We start from the raw sequence: 18,973 nt of genomic DNA, 5'->3' as shown, positions 1-18,973 counted from the left end.
ACGTCAAGGCGATTCATACTACAATGTGTTTCTCTAACATGGAAACTGCTCCTTTCTCTAAATAAATTCAGACGTTTTAGTTGCCCTAAAATGAAAGTTTAATGGTCAACAGGTTTTTGCTAAAAGGCTCTTTGCCAGGACAGGACTGAGGACGGTAGCTGCTCTAAAAGTAGTATACTTTTCTCATCATGACACCTTGTTCAGGATCATTTCCCTTCATTAATGAGTCATAACAAGATTGTCTCTGAGCGTAGTAATCCTTATCAAGGGCTGATTTACTGCATCGCCTCAACTCTATTTTTGTAATAGATGTAATAAAGTGTAAGTCAGTAAGTCATAATTGTTTCCACTGAATTGATCTCAGCTGCATAGATGGGAAAAAGAGGTTCTGTTTTCTGCGATCATCAGTGACCTGCACTTTTCTGCTGATTAACAACATTGTTTGATAGAGGATATTATAATCCTGTTATTGTCTGACTGACTTTAATAGTAATTAATAAGCTTGAAAGATAAACAGTATCTCCATAAAGGCATAAAACCTCCGTCTAGATCATAAACTCATTATTAATGTGCTGTTCAGTTAAGCGTCAGAGTTAATTCTTTAACTTATGATGACTGAAGCTCAAGTTACCGTCATTTTTCAGGGGCTTTTAATCACATTTCACAGTTGTCATGGGTAAATTGGATTTGTAAGGTTGTCATCATATTACACAACTTCATTCACATGAGGAGAGATGGTTGAAAACTGTGTGTGTCCCCTTATTTCATATTTCTAACAAAGGAAAAGCAGAAGAAAATGCCTTCATAAAAGTCCAAACTGGATATTTAAGTCTGATTTCCGGAGGTTTTACTCGACTTTTCTTTCAAAGCAATGGTTAAAAGTTCACGTTGTTAAAAGAATTGAATGGAAATGTAATTATGCTCTCGTTGTCATTCATCCAAACAAATGAGGCATCATGACCGCAGAACATGTCGACCCTCCATCCACAGTCAGGTCTGCGCCTGTGAGCCTAACAACGACGCTATTGTGCAAGGCTGCCGCTACTTCTACCCACTTCACTACAACTAACGGAACTCCTGCCCCGCGGAGAGTGAGTAAAAGCAAGTACAGCATTCTGTGGACAAGCACTGTAGTTCCTGTGTTTACAACGTCAGGTTTGTGTGGTGGAATATTAACTTTCAGTCGGCTTTAAGTCCATAAATGCTGGAGGTTTTGCCGCGGTGCAGCCACAGAGCAGAGCAGAGTGGGCCGGACTTGGGTGTGAGACAGGAGCTCCCAATGCACCAATAAAGACCCAAACTTTCACCAGAAATTAAAGCAACATGACGAAGGTGAGTACAAGCGAGGTGTTTTTGTGAATCACAAACTGATGTTTGTACAGGTTGCGTTTCTACTTGGTGTGTTTGGTTTGTTAAAAAGTTCTTAAATTCTGTTAAATCCACCGTGAAAAGTTGCACCGAGTCAGGTTAAAAAAAAAGACGTGTAGACTCGTGGGAGCGGAGGGTCCATCAAACTTCTGGAAACAAAGTGTGAATGTGTTTTTGTTTTGATGTCAAACTGCGGACGTGTGTTTTGTGCTCTACTAACCGGGTCCCGCTAAACCCCCACCATCAATTATTGGCGAGATGATGCAACAGGCGCATCAGCAGTACATTTAAAAAATCTAAAGCACAAGCAAGGTTTGCTTGGAAAAGTTTGATGCACACTAAACAGCGTTTTTGTAGATAGATCATGATAGCAAGTCTTTTAAAGGGCCATGCCCCTCAGATGTAATTCAGTTAAACATGTTTAATCATCCCCAGAGTGAAGCCTGTCTGTCTTTTGTGTAACAGCTGTCAACATAAGAAATAGTCCCCACAACCAATACCTTAAGGATCCAGAGTTACAGTTGTGTAGCTTTTGTGTATAGTAGTTTGAAGTTAGTTAACTTGTCGAGCTTGTTTTTCTTGTTTTAATCTGTACAAATACGCCTATTTCTGTTTACAAAGAGAGAAATGCGAAACAAATACATATTCCTTGTATACATACACATACCCGGCCAACAAGGCTGGTTTGAAATGTGATCATATCACATCCTCCGCAGGACGAGAGTAGGCATTTTTGTTTTTTCATCAAATGTTAATAAATGTGAATAAAGACAATGTACAATAATGATAATAATAAAAAGAAAACCTCACTCCCTGGGGGGGAGGGAGTTCAGCCACTGACAACCAGAAATCAACATTGGACTCTTTAACTCCAAGCACACAAGCAGTGGACAGCTCCAAGTAAATAACATCTAGAAACCTGAGAATCCAGCTGCTCATAGAGTTGTTATAGAGCTATATGTCAATGCTTTCAGGAGTGCAAACATAATTACATTAATCTATGTAAAGGAACCTTTGAGGAAGGAACACAAACAAAAATTATATATATATATTTATTTTTACTGTATATCTTTCTTATTCTTACTTTTTTATTTATTTTTTTGCACCACAAGAGTTGTCTATTAATTTCGTTGTACACTGTGTGTGTATAATGACAATAAAAGCATTCAATTCAATCAATTCAATTCAAAAAGTATTTTCATAGATAGCTAACACCAACAACTCTATAAATACCTCAATTCAAGCTCCTATACCAGTGCTCCACTTTACAACTAAATAATAATCGGTACACTTCACTGTGTGACACTCAGTGGAGCTCTTTTTAAGGAGCTTGCTTCCTACTGTGACTGATTGGATGACAGGGAAAACAATGAATAGTACAATAATCTTGACACCACTTACTGAATGTGTCCTCCCCTTATTGCAGTAAAAGTCCTATTGAAGCACAAACTTTTGCCTATAAAAGTACTCAAGTGTTGAAGTACTCTACTAAAGAAGAGTTACAAAGTTAGTAATAATTAGTAAGTTTGCATGTAGGCGACATTTATAAAGTTTGAACCTTCATAAAAATATTCTTTTGTGGATTTTTTCTTCTATTAATTGACTGACAGTTGAGTCAAGATGATACAATACACGGGCGTTGAAGGTCAATCATAAGAAGCCAAGTTTTAAAATACTTTTATTCCCCAAAATCTCCTCATTTGAGGAGCTGGAAACGAAGAATGATTGCTTGATAAAAACCAAACCACGTTTCATAGTGACAGATAACAACTGCTTATCTTGTGAGTTAGTATAAACTTAAGATCATTTTATGATTGTATTGGACATTTTCCATCAGTTAAGCTGAGCATGATCCTATCAGAAGTGTGTGTAACTACAGTATTCCTGCACAATGATTTACTTGGATGACTTATTGGAGACATTCCTCCCATATCTGATTTAAGATAAGACAAAGGATTACAGATTTATTGTCTGTTAATTTCATACTGCATGTTTTCAAATAAAAATGATGAATGCCATTAAGTTAACAAACTTTTTCCTCTTTTAGAAACTATGTGGGACCAACTACCCGACCAGCATCTGCTTCATAGTGGTGAACGAGTTCTGCGAACGCTTCTCCTACTATGGCATGAAAGGTATGCAGACCGTCTGGACAACATATGGTCGTGTATATTGACCTAAAGAACAGGATTTTGTGTGTACAGAGTTACTTCGGCGTCTTTGAATGCAACTGTAAAAAGCAGCTGACACAGTGTTGAATGAGTGAAGATGCTCAGCTCGTTAAGAGTTTAAAAGCTGGAGTGAACAAGGGCACGAGAACACAGAGCGATAGGCTGGAGGCTCCGTTGCCCCCTCACATGACCTCACTGATTCTCACATGTCTGTCACATTACTTCAATCTGTCGCACACACATAAACAAAACACATGCTATGCAAAAAGCACAATTTAACATGAGTCCTGAACATAAATAGACATTTGTTGATGTGCCTGATTATCCATATTGACTAATTTTCAACTGCTTCCTCTGGGCAGGTGTAGTGACAGCTAAGAGACATATAGAGGCAGCAATATGGCAGAGCATGCATGATAGAAACACTGACCTCATGTTAATCATTTAATCTGAATGTTAGGATAAATGCAGATTTATTGCAGCAGAGCTGGGTCACAACTTAGTAGGGATAGACCGATTATCGGCTGGGCCTTTTTTTTAATTTTTAATTTTTAAATCCGACAGCCGATAAGAGTTCATTTCTTTGCAAATTTTATTTAACTTAGTTTGATTTACCTTATAAAACTTCAGGAAGTTATTTATTTATTTATTTAAATTTTCAGTTAACTTTATAAGAGATGCTGCTGACCCTGGGAACTCCCTGCGCTTTTTGTTTCTTTAATAAACATATGCTTAAAGGCATTTAAACAAAGTTAAGTGTTGGAGTTTGTATTATTCAAACTTTTGACGCCAATATTTGCACTTTTACTGCAAATGAATATCGGCTCCAAATATCGGTTATCGGCCTCCTTGACTACTAATAATCGGTATCGGTATCGGCCCTGAAAAAACCATATCGGTCTCTCTCTACAACTTAGATTTGTGTCTGTGTTCACAGCGGTGCTGACGCTTTACTTCCTCACTTACCTGCACTGGGACAAGGACCTCTCCACAGCCATCTATCACGCCTTCAGCAGCCTCTGCTACTTCACACCCATACTGGGAGCTGTCATCGCTGACTCCTGGCTGGGGAAATACAAGTGAGGTTTTATTTTTATTGTGTAGGTTTTGAGATACCTTAAAAGAAATTATCAAGAAATAATGTCCCAGATAATCCACAGTCCTTACTTCTGTCACAGGGGTGTGGAAGATGTCATAAATGGGGTGTAAAAATGTAAGAAATAAGTTTACAGATATGTCCATTACTCATCTCCTAAAGTTTGCAGCGCCATGTTATCTTTAAGCCATGTAACTTGGGAGCTTTGTCTAAATTGTGTAACACCACCTATTAGTGGACACGAGTCACTCTGGCCACACACACAGAGATCTAGTCTAAAAATAAAACTGCTGCTCTGAACGTCTGTAATCATAGTTTGCTCTCAACAGGACCATCATCTACTTGTCCATTGTGTACGTGATCGGCCATGTGGTGAAGTCCGTCGGAGCCATTCCCACTGTGGGGAGCAGCGATGTGCACATGTAAGTTGAGCTGATTCAGTCATTTTGAACAGGCAGAAGCACGGTTCAGTGCCGTTAGAAAGAGGACAACGACATGTTAATCATTTGTTTCTTTTATTTTGAGCTTCTCGGCATATTAACTTACATTACAAGTTCTCTCAGTCCAAGGTGACATCCCCAAACTGCTAATGTTGTTCAAACAGCAAACAGCAGTAAAACACCAGAAGTTGTTCCTTGATTATCACAATATATTAGTTTTGTGTTGGTCGTCCTATCTATAGATCGAATAATAGACTATTACTTTGAGTACTTCAGTAAACAAGTACCGCATATTGTCTGTGTGTTGCAGTGCTCTGTCCATGGTTGGTCTGATCCTCATAGCCCTCGGTACCGGAGGAATCAAACCCTGCGTTTCAGCGTTTGGTGGAGACCAGTTTGATGAGGAGAATGTGAGTCAGAGCACGTGTTCTTCAGTTTGAAGGAATAAAATCGAGGTAGTCCGTGAAAGCAATTGATGGTTAATGGAAGATTTTGCATGGGACGTCAAGTAAAGTGTAACTAGTGTTACTTGTTAAATTCACACACATATTATTCAGATCTTTTGCATTTAAAGACAATAATTGGAGTGGTTCCATCTATGAAAGCTGCTTAACCATTGTGACTCAGTAGTGCACTAATAAAAACCCAGTACAATGATATAGGGACATGTTGGCAGCTTTAAATGTTTAAGAATGGAAATCCTATTTTATATTTTGAATTAAATAATGGATTAAAAAAATATTTGTTTCAGTGTGTGCACAAGAAAATAAATTATCTTGTTCGCACACGATAATAACGTCTTTTTTTTTTACTTTTGGGACTTCGGGGGGGGCTCTGTACAAAATACAATATTTGCAAAAAGTCAGACCAAACATTGAAATGGCTTTCTGATTCTTTTGTTTATCACCTCCAGGTCAGCGAAAGGCAGAAATTCTTCTCCATTTTCTACATGTCAATAAACGCCGGGAGCCTCTTGTCGACTATAATCACACCCATTCTGCGAAGTGAGCATTCACAGGCTTAATGTTTAACACGTTATACACCATGTTGTCCTCTCTGACTAAATGACAGTATTGGTGCCATTAAAGCTAAATTTGCCTCGCAGGTGATGTGAAGTGTTTTGGGAATGACTGCTACGCCCTGGCCTTTGGAGTTCCTGCTTTTCTGATGATTGTGGCTACAGGTGAGTGTTACTCAACCCGCTGCATCTTCCTGTCAAATGTAATCCAACAACTGCATAACACTATAAAAAAATGTTATAAAACATTTTGGATCTGGTATGTAGGGATTAAGTTTACAATAAAAAGTAACTTTGCTGATACACTGACTTTTTATCTACAACCATTAGCAGATCAAACGTTTCCAATGCTCCAGGTTTATGACCAAATACCCAAAAAAGCTGTGCTTCATGTTACGTGCTACTAAACCAATCTTAGTCAGCTTACATACTAAACAGGTGAGAACACTGTGAACACAGTAGATCTGTTAAGCATTAACATATAAGCACTGTCATTGTGAGCATGTTAGCAAGCTGATGTTTAGCTACGAAAATCATTGTGGCTAATCACAGGATCACAGAGCTGCTAGTCTGGCTACAGATTCTCGTATATCAGCAAATATTGTTGGCTAAGATTCCTCAAATAATTTAAAGTAACAATCTTGAACTTTTTCATTTAAATAAATGTATTTTAAGTCACTATCTATCGCTGAATGAGGCAACAAAAATTAATCATATTTTATGGACTGGGTTTCTCTGGCGACAAAATCACAAGCGGCGCCCAGTTAGTGACGCGTTTTCCATCAGCCAGCAGTGGTTGGTCTGCCAGAGAGGGTAGGCGGAGCTAAGCGGCTGCACTTCCGGTTTCTGCAAGTGTTGCGAGTAAACAATAATCTACTATGGCTGAACAAACAAAGACAAGATGGATGACTACAGATACAACTTCAACAAGAAGTGAAAATCCAAAGAAAAAGAAACAAATTCTACACTCAGATGACTCGACGAACAGTCTAAAAAGGAAAGCGAGAAAACTCAAGAGTTAGAACCGTGACAAAGGGAGCCAGCCATAGACGTCTGGTTAAATTTGGAAGTGTGGTCCCACTATTATCGCCAGTGGGTGGCGCTCAAGAGCACAACATTGTTTGTTACTTTAATTAGTTGTCATGACAACAAGTCTTAAGGCAATGTATTTTACATTTGATCAAGCATTTAAATATGCACACCACAGATTTAGCACTGCACTCCAATAATATTGTAGATAGATTTATTCCATGCATCATTTCTAGTCAAAACCTGCTGCCTACATTGCCCACAATGCAACTTACCTACCACTGCTTACTGATAAGCCAATAGCACAGTGTCAGTACAAGCTGAATCTGAAATGCAAATAGTTGTGCCTTGAAAAGTCATTTACCAAAACGTACCCTTAGATGGAATGCCTCCAGTATATGAATAATAACTCCTGGCCTCAGTACAGTGCACTAATTTTAAATGTAACTACGAGTGTCCAGATTAAATCTCACATTTTAGAGTCTAAGTTTAGTTCAAGCTGTGGTGTGCACGCTGCTATATTAAGTCCGGCTTTTGACAGGCTGATCAAGGCCTGTCCGCATATGTCCTGACAGTCGGTTGTCTCTGGCTCTGAATCCCCGTCCACGCTGATCCTTATGGGATTCACGCTTGGCTGATTGCTCGCTGTGAAAACAAACTGTGATTTTATTACTCGAGGGGCCACGCACAGATCACAGTCAGTGCGAGACACAGTACTGGCTTTAACATCTAACCAGAGCTTGGTGTGTTTACAACATGTTAGATTGTATTACTTTAAAGCATTTCACAAGCTATTAAAAGAGTATTAAAACGTCCTTAAATGGTAAACCACTCCGTCAGATTCTGCTCATGCTAGTTAAGGAAATGAGCATGTACTTCTGATACCAGGCGATGGAGCAATTGTTTGCACAACGCTCGAGCCATTTCCAACATAAACTTTCAAACTCTTCATCCATCTTGTGCAGTTGTGTTCATCTCTGGCAGCGGCCTGTACAAGAGGAATCCTCCCCAGGGAAACGTGCTGCTGGAAGTCTGTAATTGCATCGGGGTGAGTCATCTCCCAAACCTCTCGAGTCGTTTGAGATGATTTATTAAAGTGTGAACAGATGTAATTCTTTTTTTTGCTGTAACAGACATTTAAAACATTGCTTCTGCTCCTGTTTTATGTCTGAGCGTCCAACATTTCCAGTCCTGTTGTTTTAATTTTGGTTTGCAGTTTGCCGTCAAAAGACGCGTCGAAAGATCAAAGTATGACGCTCCAAGGAAGCACTGGTTGGACTATGCTGAGGATAAGTATTCGGTAACAAAAGGACTTCTACTATCACATCATCCATGCAACTATTTATATATATAAGAAAAAAAGCGTTGGTGGTTTCAGTACCTCAGTAACACGTCTGCTCTGCGTGTTTGTGTGTTAACAGAAACGTCTGATCCAGGAGATTAAGATGGTGCTGCGGGTTTTGGTGCTCTTCATTCCACTGCCAATGTTCTGGGCTCTGTTTGATCAGCAGGTAAGTGAAGAAAGTGAGACGTATGAACTGTCCCAACAAACGTCCCACTTCTCATTTTAACTCCGTGAATCATACGCTATGTTGTCAGGTTGAGTGCTCCGATAAAGTCCACCACTTTGGTCCTTCCTGAAATACTTTTGGACAGGTTAACGCACAATTTCAGCCAGCATTTCCAGACCAATTTAAAGATGTGCATACATCTGGAACGTCTGGAACCCTGTGTGTAAAAGGATGAATTGTAGCTTTACACTAAAGTATTTTGCACGAATGAAACAAATGAGATACAACGTTGAAATGACCAAGCTTCAGAAGTTTCAGAAGTTGACTCTGTCCAATGAATTTTGACGGTCTTTATGCTAAGCTAAGCTAAGCTAGCATCACGGTATCTGTCTAAATGAAAGTGAAGCATACACTACTTTACTGTTTATCAGAATAAAAACTAATGGCAGCTGTAATTTCATTTAAAACTCATCTTTAATAATCTTTATTTTGCGTATTTTAGTTTTTCCGAGGAAAACAAATGGAAATGGAAAACTTCTAAATGAATCGCCTCAGCAGCATTTTTATTTGACTGAGTTTTTGGTGTAAATAAAGTATAATTTTCTTTTCTTCTTTGTCTTTTTGATGCATAAAGTAAATGATGAGTCTTCTCAGTCAGCACAAGTTCAAGGTCCTGAGTCACAGCTATCTTATAAAATCCCTTAACTATCCGTTATCTTCTCCTCTGGCCCACACTCAACAAAAACATCTGATTAAGGAAAATACCAAAGCAACATCCAACATGCTGATTTACACCCCACCTGAACTCATTCTTTCTTAAAGGGGCCGTATTTTTCAAATGGATATTCTCATATTTTGCAGGGTTTCACATTTTTGGGTGTTTATTGTTTACCGTGGAAAAAGTGAAAACTGCATAATTCTGTTTTTCCAGAATTACATTTTTAAAAAGGTCGCCTCTGAAATGAGCCCTTCAGAACAGCTGCAGGTTTCTACGTAGAACTTTGCTTTAGCTCGACCAATCGTCATTCACCGTCGTTCACCTCAGGCTGCCTTCTCGCACGAGCTTGTAGTCACGTTTCCAACTTACCATTCAGATACCTCATGGTGATTCTGGCTCGTACATATAAGGCCGAATAACCGATCTGAGAGCAGCCATGTTTTCTACAACTGTCAACCAATCGTGGCTTAGGTCTGACCTTTGAATGGCAAAACTGCTTGTACGTTTCAGGAGGAAGGAGAGGCTCCAAAAAATAATAAAACTTTACCAACGTGATTCAAAAACACATTAAAATAATAGAAAATTGATTGCAGAGCTAAAATATGTCTCCTTTAAGAATGACCGATTAAAAAACTGTCCTTGTAAAACATGTAACTTGTGTACTGGTTCTATGTGTTCCCGTCTATAGGAAGATAAAACAAGTCTACTTTGATACATTAACAGTAAAACTCTGCGTTTCTCTTCGTTGCAGGGCTCCCGCTGGACTCTTCAGGCCACAAGGATGAACATGGCTTTTGTAAGAGTTTTTTTTACATACAACAAAAGTTAACAAGCTGATAACATCTTTATGCACTTCGATATCAGTTGGCTGGTTTTGTTATTCTTGCCAAACAGACTTTATCTTTGTTTGGGTGTTGCAATTTCTCTTTTTATTCCAGTGAATTACTTTGTTTATGGCCTTGATAAATCATGCACGCATCAGGATTATGTACTTTTTATTGGGCAAAGCTGCACATGTTTTATTTGTGCAGTTAAAGTTTGTATGGCTTTCCTGTTAAAATGAAATGTTTTATTACAGGGAGACTCCGTCACAATTAAGCCTGACCAAATGCAGGTACGTACAGACTCTCGATAAAATATATAACAATTACTGATTTAAGAAAATACTACAAGAGGTGAAAGAGAAACTCTCGCAAGAGGTACAGTGGGCATACAGTTGTTGCATGTCCTGAGTGCTGTAGAGTTAAACTACACTGGAAAGCTCTGTCTTGCTCTTTATTGGACTTGGGAAAGTTTACTCTCCAGAAGCCTAAGTTTTCAACCAACTTATAACAACCTTAGATATTGTTATAGCTATAAAGTAACCTAACTAGCAAGGCTAAGCAAACAGCCAATTAATGGCTTCAGATGGCTTGGTTGGTGTATTTCTGAACTTTCCAGACAGTCAGGCTAGCTGTTTCTCTCTCTCTTTATGCTAAGCTAGGCAAATTACCTCCTGGTTTCTCGCTCCATTCTCACCATACACACATGTCAGTGTTCTCTATCTTCTCATTTAACTTTCAGAAAGAATTCACAAAGTTAATTTACCAATATCTCAAACAATTTCTTAAATTTAAGGTTTTTAACACTCACAGCAGACAAACATTAGCTTCCCTTCCTTTTTGGCTGACCGCCGGGGTCAGCCCGACACATGGGTCTGTATGTGACGGACTGACTGACTGACTTAGTCACTGACTAACTGAGTGAGTGAGTGAGTGACGGTACTTTCACAGCCGCAGAGAGAGAGAGTTGCGACATTGCAATGGCAGATCATGCAGCATATTGGACCTCCACTGACGCGACTCTCTGTCTCTACGGCTCTGGATGCTTTGTTCGGGGAGTAGGCGGGGCTGCTCCTCCGCTGTCCTCACCTACGTCCGCAGCACACACCTGCTTTCAAACACGTTGTCATCGGCCTCATAAGGACAGTCCTTGTAACACATTGCCCACACAGGCGCACATTGACCTGACGCGGTCAGCCACATACGAGGTTTTGACCTCGTCTTGTTGTACAGGAAGGGAAGTATTACACTTCATGAAATGTTCACGGTTGCCTTTCCAAAGGATCATCGTCTTGTTGCATTTTACCGAAAATATTATGTACACTTCACCTGATATTGCCATGAAGAAAAGCTGAATTTCAGAACTTTAAAAATCCTTGAGCACTGAGACAAAACAACAGAAATGAGTTCCTTAAATGAAACCTTCAGACTGCCGTGTATATATGATCTATGCCTTCAGCCATGTATGTATTTTGTGCTCACACACACCAGTGTGCTGCGTCAGTAGCACGTTGCATCAAAAGCACGTTGAATGACAAATATTTGACTTGGCAAGAGATGCTGTCCTTTTGTAGGTCTTAATCACCATCGCTCCATCTTTTTAGTGGTTATATTAAAACATAATCAGCCTTTTTCTTCTTATATAACTCCAACCTTTACGATGTGATGAGTCTTAGTGACTTTTTATAGAGTCATTTAAAGGACAGTCTCCCCCTCCCTGTTCTCTAGATGCTGAACGCTCTGCTGATTCTTCTCTTTGTGCCCATCTTTGACCTCGTCATATATCCGCTCGTTGGCCTTTGCAGAATCAAAGTCACGTGAGTAGAAACCTATTTTGGGTACTCCCTTTTTTTATTGCAAACACACGCATTTTAAAGGCCTCTTAAACTGGGAAAATGAGCCATGTGACCTCATATTTGGACCCCATGAAATCGCCTCAGGGCACTAAACGTATGTAAGGCAGTCAGCAGTTTTGTTTGTTATCCAGGGATTTTCCCAGCACACTGCAAAGTATAATCAATGATCACATTAAAGTTCTTATTTCTCAGGAAGGGGACGCCACTCCCAGAATTACAAATGGGGTATCAGGTGGTTTCACACAAGCAAATAAGGTTGTGTAACAGATGGCACGACGTCTTATCAGACAGGAGATCATCTACACGGATGTGGAAATCACTCTTCTGATTATAAAGTGATAAAGATTGACAACAACAACAGTAAACTCACACCGGAGATGTATAAAACTGTTGATTCTTTCTGCCTTCAGGCCTCTGAGGAAAATGGCCATAGGGATGGTTTTTGCAGCGCTGGCTTTTATAGCTGCCACATTGGTGGAAGTGAACGTCGTGGTACGTATGAGCAGAAGTAAAGGAGTATTCTTCCCCCTCACAGAAAGACACCAAGGCTTAGTTGCATGCATGCACATGTAGCCTAAACATCTAAAAATATCTGCACATGCTCTTTCATTATCTTGCATTCGTTTGAATCCTGGAAAATCTGCAGCGTTCGAGTCCTCGAAACATTGAGCTGTCCTCGCGGTAATTTTGTTATGTTGGTTTGACCGTCACAAGACCAAAGCATTCAGCTCTTTACAACTTGGTGCCAGATAATAACCTTAAGTGGTATAATCATCTTTCCCAAATGAGTCTAAATATATCCAATCACTGTCCATAGAATCTAATGATTGCAGCTAAAGCTATTTATATCCCTTAGTTATGATCTATGCGTATTTCAAACTGTGTAGTATAGCATGAACTGTAATAATAAGGATTTCCAACCAAAAAAAAAACAGTTGTCTAAAATGTTCTTCTGTCTCTATCTGCTAGAAAACAGTGGTGGATCCTGCACCTGCAGGGAAGTGTCTCCTGCAGGTCTATAACCTGGCTGGAGGTAACGTCAGTCTAACAACTGATCCGAACAACCTGTTTCCAAAGCCCATCAAACACCTTGAGGTAACCAGTCCAGAGGAGGAGGATGTTTTTACTATTCCTTGAGGATGCAGGGTTTCACAAAGATGGTCTTTAAATGCTCCTTTTCCATTTCAAACACGTCAGGATTGTAGGTCTCTGAGAGAGAGAGCCCCGTCGCTCAATGACATGAACTTTAACCGACCAGGAAATACCTCTCTAAGATTGAAAACATGTTTAGCAGCTGTCTGTCCTCGCCTCGACAGCATCAGGACATATAACTGAGAAACTACCGAAAATATAAAGCAGATAAATGATGTAATATATATAATATGTAGAGAATAAACAGGGGTCAACTAGTACAGAGGAGATAAGTGGTAATTAACAGCTACACAAAAGTACACCACACTCAATGGATGTGCTGTTTATGTTTGTCTTTGGCAGGTTTGGTTAATTTTAATAGTTTGTATTTGCATTTTAATCTCTACTGAGCTAAACTTGTGATTACCCTGCGCGCTGTCTGAGCCTCCTGCTGCCCCACAGAAACATTTCTCATGTAATGTGAGGACTATGGTTCAGTTTACTTAAGAATTAAATTGATCCTTCGTAACTTAATTCTGTCATTTTGTCAAAGATGATTTTTCCAACTGCGGATTTAGTAAGAAATTAAAACATTAACCCCTTGCTCTCTGCTTCTGTGTCAGGACCCTCCTAAATATGAGACACTTCCACTCGGGTCACCCAGCAAGGAAGTGATGATTCAAGTCACCTTCAATGGAAAAAATGCAGAATGTATCCAGAGGTTTGAAGAAAAGAAGGCGTACAGTCTCATCGTGTTCTCACAACCCACTGGAATCCAGTGTAGACTTGTGAGTGGCCATGAAAACTGGCACCAAAATCCTCTCTTTCTTCAATAGCATTAGATTATTATTTTTGTGTCCATGTCGGAGTCATTTTTATATTGATGTGAACTTCTTTGACGTGGCTGTGTTTTTGTTAAATCATCCAGGTGGAAGATTACATACAGAAAACTGGAGACGGGAATCCTTACCTCAGGTAACACACGGTTAATCTCAAACATTTTGGGCTCATTGATCCCTTGCTGGGGCTGCACAGTCGTTTGAGCCCTGGTTCGGATGAAGGGGCCCTCTCTGTGTGGAGTTTGCATGTTCTCCCCGTGCATGCGTGGGTTCCCTCCGGGTACTCCGGCTTCCTCCCACAGTCCAAAGACATGCTTGTTAGGTTCATTGGTGACTCTAAATTGCCCGAAAGGTTGTCTGTCTCTATGTGTCAGCCCTGTGATTGACTGGCGATCAGTCCAGGCGTAACCTGCCTCTCGCCCAATGACAGCTGGGATAGTCTCCAGCCCCCCAACGACCCCTTAACAGGATAAGTGGTATAGATAATGGATGGATGGATTCTGTAAAGTTTGTTCATTTGTTCTTCTAATTTAACAGGTTCCTCAACAGAGGACCAGATCCAATCACCCTGCTTGTTGGAGATGTGGAGTTCTTCGTGCCTTCGAGTTTAATGTCTACAAACCAGACTGTCGACCGGGGAGAGTGAGTACAACTGGGGCTGTTGGAAAATGTGTTGTGTTCTTCTTGAACATTTAAAATTGCCTAACATTGTTCATTAGAAACATGACTTTTACTTCTGAAATAATTGAAGCCCAAAATAACTTCTTTCACTTAACAAAATTAAGCCATTCTCATTTTCATGTAAATAAATGTCTGTTAAGTCTCTATCTATCGCCGAATGAGATAACACAATGGTGATCGAGTCTATGGCCCACTGATGAAAGCCTTTGCATTTGCAGTATTCTGCAACTTCGCGGAAAAAAATCACAAGCGACGCCCAGTTAGTGACGCGTTTTCCATCAGCCAGCAGTGGTTGGTCTGCCAGAGAGGGTAGGCGGAGCTAAGCAGCTGCTTTTCCGCTCTCTGCAAGTGTTGCGAGTAAACAGTAATCTACTATGGCTGAACAAACAAAGAAACGATGGATGACTACAGATACAACTTCAACAAGAAGTGAAAATCCAAAGAAAAAGAAACAAACTTGACGCTCAGATGAAGCAAACAGTCTGAAAAGGAAAGCGACCGTCAGCCAGGAAAATCAAGAGTTACAACCGGAGCCAACCGTGGACGTCACACATGCAGCACTGTCTGTCTTTTTATTTAAGTGATTTAACTTTTAATTCCCTTCTGTAATTCATCTCCATCTTCATGTACCTCCTGCCTCCTGATAGATATCCAGATGTCACCTGCAGCATACCGTCAAAGACCTGCCCGAATCTCAACCTGGGCCTGCTGGACTTTGGAGCGTCTTACACTGTCATACTCATGGAGGTCAGGATGCTTGATATACAATTCTGTTAGAAGGATCTCCCCATATGTAAAGTATTATAGCATTAATGATGTGTGTTGGTTTTTGCAGGAGTCGGGTAAACTTGTGCCTCACAAGATGGAAGATGTGAAAGCCAACAATGTGCACATTGCCTGGCAGATCCCTCAGTACGTCCTCATAACTATAGGAGAGGTCATGTTCTCCATCACAGGCCTGGAGTTCTCCTACTCACAGGTTCGTCACGATACACACCGAGTGTAGATTTAGCAATCACCCTGTATCCTCTGCATTCTGAGAGCTACATTACTCACTACCTCTAGGTTTGAAAGACGATGTTTGTAGCTTCTTTCTTCAGTGAGTGCAGCAGTTTTAATAATCGTAGAGACGGACACACAAGCTACAGTAGTTGTAGTTTATTAATGCCTGATTGCATGCATTTCCTTAATTCCGTCTTACAGTCAATTACGGCAAGATACATACTATAGCAAACTTTGACCAACGCTAAGCTAGGTAGTTACAATAGAAAACAACTTTTACAGTTTTTAGAACTGGACAAAAAACATCCAAAGAAAACCCATCGAACCTCTTCTGCAGCATATTCTCCTCTCTGCAGAGCTCTTGTTTGTAGCTTGTTTGTAAGACACATATAAAAGGCTGACCGTACTAATGAGGAGCGTATTGTGTGTAGAAATTGTCAGTGAACTCGGAAGAGTTTCAAAGTTTCTTTGGGCTATAAATCTCAGCTGACAGCAGCTGAGAAGCTCCGCGTGGGAGCAGGAAAAAGACTACAAAGACTGTGTGTGTTTTAAAGTCGATACAAAGATTCTGTGGAGGAGTGCGGGTAGTTACGATTTCTGGGAAACACTACATCTTCAAATGTGGCTTCAGCTTTCATGAGTGGGTGTAATAAAAGTCAAGGCAATGAAGTCTCATCCATCTCAGAGAAACTTTAAATATTTGTACGAGCCCAGGGATATTTGGTGTCTCCTTTCTTTACTCACTGTGGATCCCTCCCCTTCAGGCTCCAGCCAACATGAAGTCAGTCCTGCAGGCAGGCTGGCTGCTCACGGTTGCATTCGGGAACGTGATTGTGCTGATCGTGGCAGAGGGGGCGGGACTGGAACAGGTAAGACGTCGCACGTTTTTTCATCTTAAAAATACTCTTTTTTTCACTTGTGGCATCAAATGATCTGGTTATATTATCTTGTGAATGCAATATCTCAGGCAACACTTGGAGGTTATATCCTAAAATTGTGCATAGACATTCATTTGGGTTCACAGATGAACTCATTAGATTTTGGCGTTCAAAGGGCAAAGGTCACTCTGACCTCTCGAAGAATGTTTTTGGCCTGTTAGAGACAATTTTACACAAATGTCTAATAGGATAAAAGGATGAAGTGATGACATTTTCTTTACCCCAAAGGTTAAAGGTCAACTTCTCTTTTGACGTCTAGAAAAAACACTTTTCTCGCCTTTAATCCTGTTTCATTCTTCTGAACGTGAAATATCAGGAAAGCCTGAGAGCCAGGGAATACTTTAAAAATGGGCTCAAATGTCCTCTTGGACTCGAAGATGAACGGATTAGATTTGGGTGGACTCAGGTTAAATTGACCTCACATCCTGCCAGTTCTCATCAGTGGGATTCCCTCAATGTCTGGAGTTAATTTTATTACATCTGGATTATTTCAGTTTTTTTCCGTCCGTCTTCTGCAATCGATTATTGGACATTTTCCCCTTGAGAGAAGCGTCTACTGACCTCTTTATAGTCATCATCATTTTTGTCACACTGGTGCTCTGTGCAGGCCCTCCTACAGCCTCTGCCCGAAACGACTCAGTCAGCTCTGTCCCTTTAAGAAACCCCGCCCCTACAAGCCCCCTGTCTTCTGATTGGCCAGCTCTCTGAAGCCTGCTGAAAAAAACTGTGTGAAACCTGGCGTCAACAGCAGCCTGCAGACTGAGCGGAGAAGCCCGGGGATTACTCCAACATACTTTTAACTACAGATTTGAAACTTCACCCACGTTTAGTCTGAACATCCAACATTGTAACATATGTCTTAAAATGTGAAACAGCATAATACATCCTCTTTAACCATCAACGTAATATTTTTCCACCCGGTGCTGTTCACACACTTACCTGTATTTGTTTGTTGTCCAGTGGATAGAGTTCCTGCTGTTTGCCGGCCTGCTGCTGGGCGTCTGCATCATCTTCTCTTTCATGGCTTCCTTCTACAAATACGTCGACCCTGATGAGCTGAACAAGATTTACCTGCAGGATTCAGGGAAGGAGGAAGACGACCAAGACGACCTGAAGAAAAACCCCAACGACGTGCAGCTGAACAAAACAGGGAAGGGCACCAGACTGTAACTGTGACGCATTACAAACACGTTTTATTGTAATGTCATGTTGTATTTTTAAGATACTTTTATGTGATAATGAAGCACTAAGATGTGATCGTTGGACGTCGTTGTGTAAGTCAAATATTTCTTTGTCACATGTTGTTAAACTTTTAACACTCCAGTCAATTTTAACCCGCGAACAAGCAAGTGTTGTCTGATTGAGACTGAATACATGAAAGAGGCTTAATACTGTCATATCCTACACCATGATCAATATTCAATCAATATTATATGCTGTATCTATTTGTTGCAATATTAACTCCATGTCGAAATGTTTTCTAAGAAGCTAGAAAATAATCACAACCTTTACTGCCTTTGATAGAAGAGGAAATTGTTCAGTTTACATTGTGTGCCTTTAGCAACGCTATTAAAGGACCTGAGCTCGTGGTGGTTGTGCATGTTGCAGGCCTTTCATTTAAAATTCAGCTGACTACACAACTCTCTACAACCATTTATGTTTCAGTTTAATGCATCTAATGAGACTGTAAAATCTCTGATTCCTGAGTCGATATCTGACGATTAGGAGCTCACCGCTTTCCTTAAGGGCAGGAAACAAGCAAATGTTTCCAGTGTCAGTCTCCTGGGTTTGATTTTCTGAAAACAAAGCACGTCGTCACCAAATGTCAGATGCAAAATACTCCTTGAACACATCATTAAGGAAAGCTTGCACTACCACAGAACAAGTGAAAGCTCAGTAAGGAAGTGTGTCCGTCAGGCAAGGATCATGTCTCTGAATTGTCCTATATATGGGATCCAAAGTTGAAGTGCTAAAACATGCATAACCAACACTATGGTCCTTTAACGTTATAAGATACTTGATGAATTGTTTTTGATTATTTTCAAACATGTGATGCTGCTCCCTATAAAGTTCTGTAAATAGACAAATGTGATGCTGAGACTTGTTTTTTGTGACATGAAATGAAGGAAGATTAAAATGTGTACTGTTATGACTGTTTTCTCGCTTTTAAAGGCTTTTTTTTGAGGAGAGACAGGATAGGTGGGGAGTAGAGGGTGGGGGATGACATGCACCAAATGATCGGCAGGACGGGAGCCGAGCCTGCGATCAGTACGTCGAGGTCTGTCGCCTCTGTATATGAGGCGCCTGCTCTACGAGCTGAGCTAAACCAACGGCCCGTTTTCTCAGTTTGAAAA

The 18,973-nt window shown here is 40.3% G+C and overlaps 1 protein-coding gene across 1 annotated transcript; it reads left to right on the top strand.

Annotated features, from left to right (window-relative positions):
* Window positions 1–1,151: 1,151 nt before the first annotated feature.
* On the top strand, window positions 1,152–18,755 carry slc15a2 (solute carrier family 15 member 2). Its single transcript, XM_069662793.1, has 22 exons — window positions 1,152–1,332; window positions 3,416–3,503; window positions 4,477–4,618; window positions 4,965–5,057; window positions 5,386–5,485; window positions 5,989–6,079; window positions 6,181–6,258; window positions 8,088–8,170; window positions 8,339–8,422; window positions 8,544–8,633; window positions 10,103–10,147; window positions 10,430–10,465; window positions 11,901–11,989; window positions 12,439–12,520; window positions 12,998–13,123; window positions 13,783–13,947; window positions 14,088–14,134; window positions 14,536–14,640; window positions 15,327–15,426; window positions 15,515–15,658; window positions 16,446–16,550; window positions 17,580–18,755. Exons 1-22 carry the CDS (start codon window positions 1,324–1,326, stop codon window positions 17,787–17,789), a joined length of 2,112 nt encoding a protein of 703 aa, XP_069518894.1. The 5' UTR covers window positions 1,152–1,323; the 3' UTR covers window positions 17,790–18,755.
* Window positions 18,756–18,973: the final 218 nt, after the last annotated feature.

This window comes from Semicossyphus pulcher, unplaced genomic scaffold (assembly GCF_022749685.1).
Source record: "Semicossyphus pulcher isolate SPU_LCO1_2020_fin unplaced genomic scaffold, fSemPul1.0.p SCAF_15, whole genome shotgun sequence".
Classification (NCBI taxonomy): Eukaryota; Metazoa; Chordata; class Actinopteri; order Labriformes; family Labridae; genus Semicossyphus; species Semicossyphus pulcher.
This window is presented reverse-complemented; position numbering and strand designations above follow the sequence as displayed.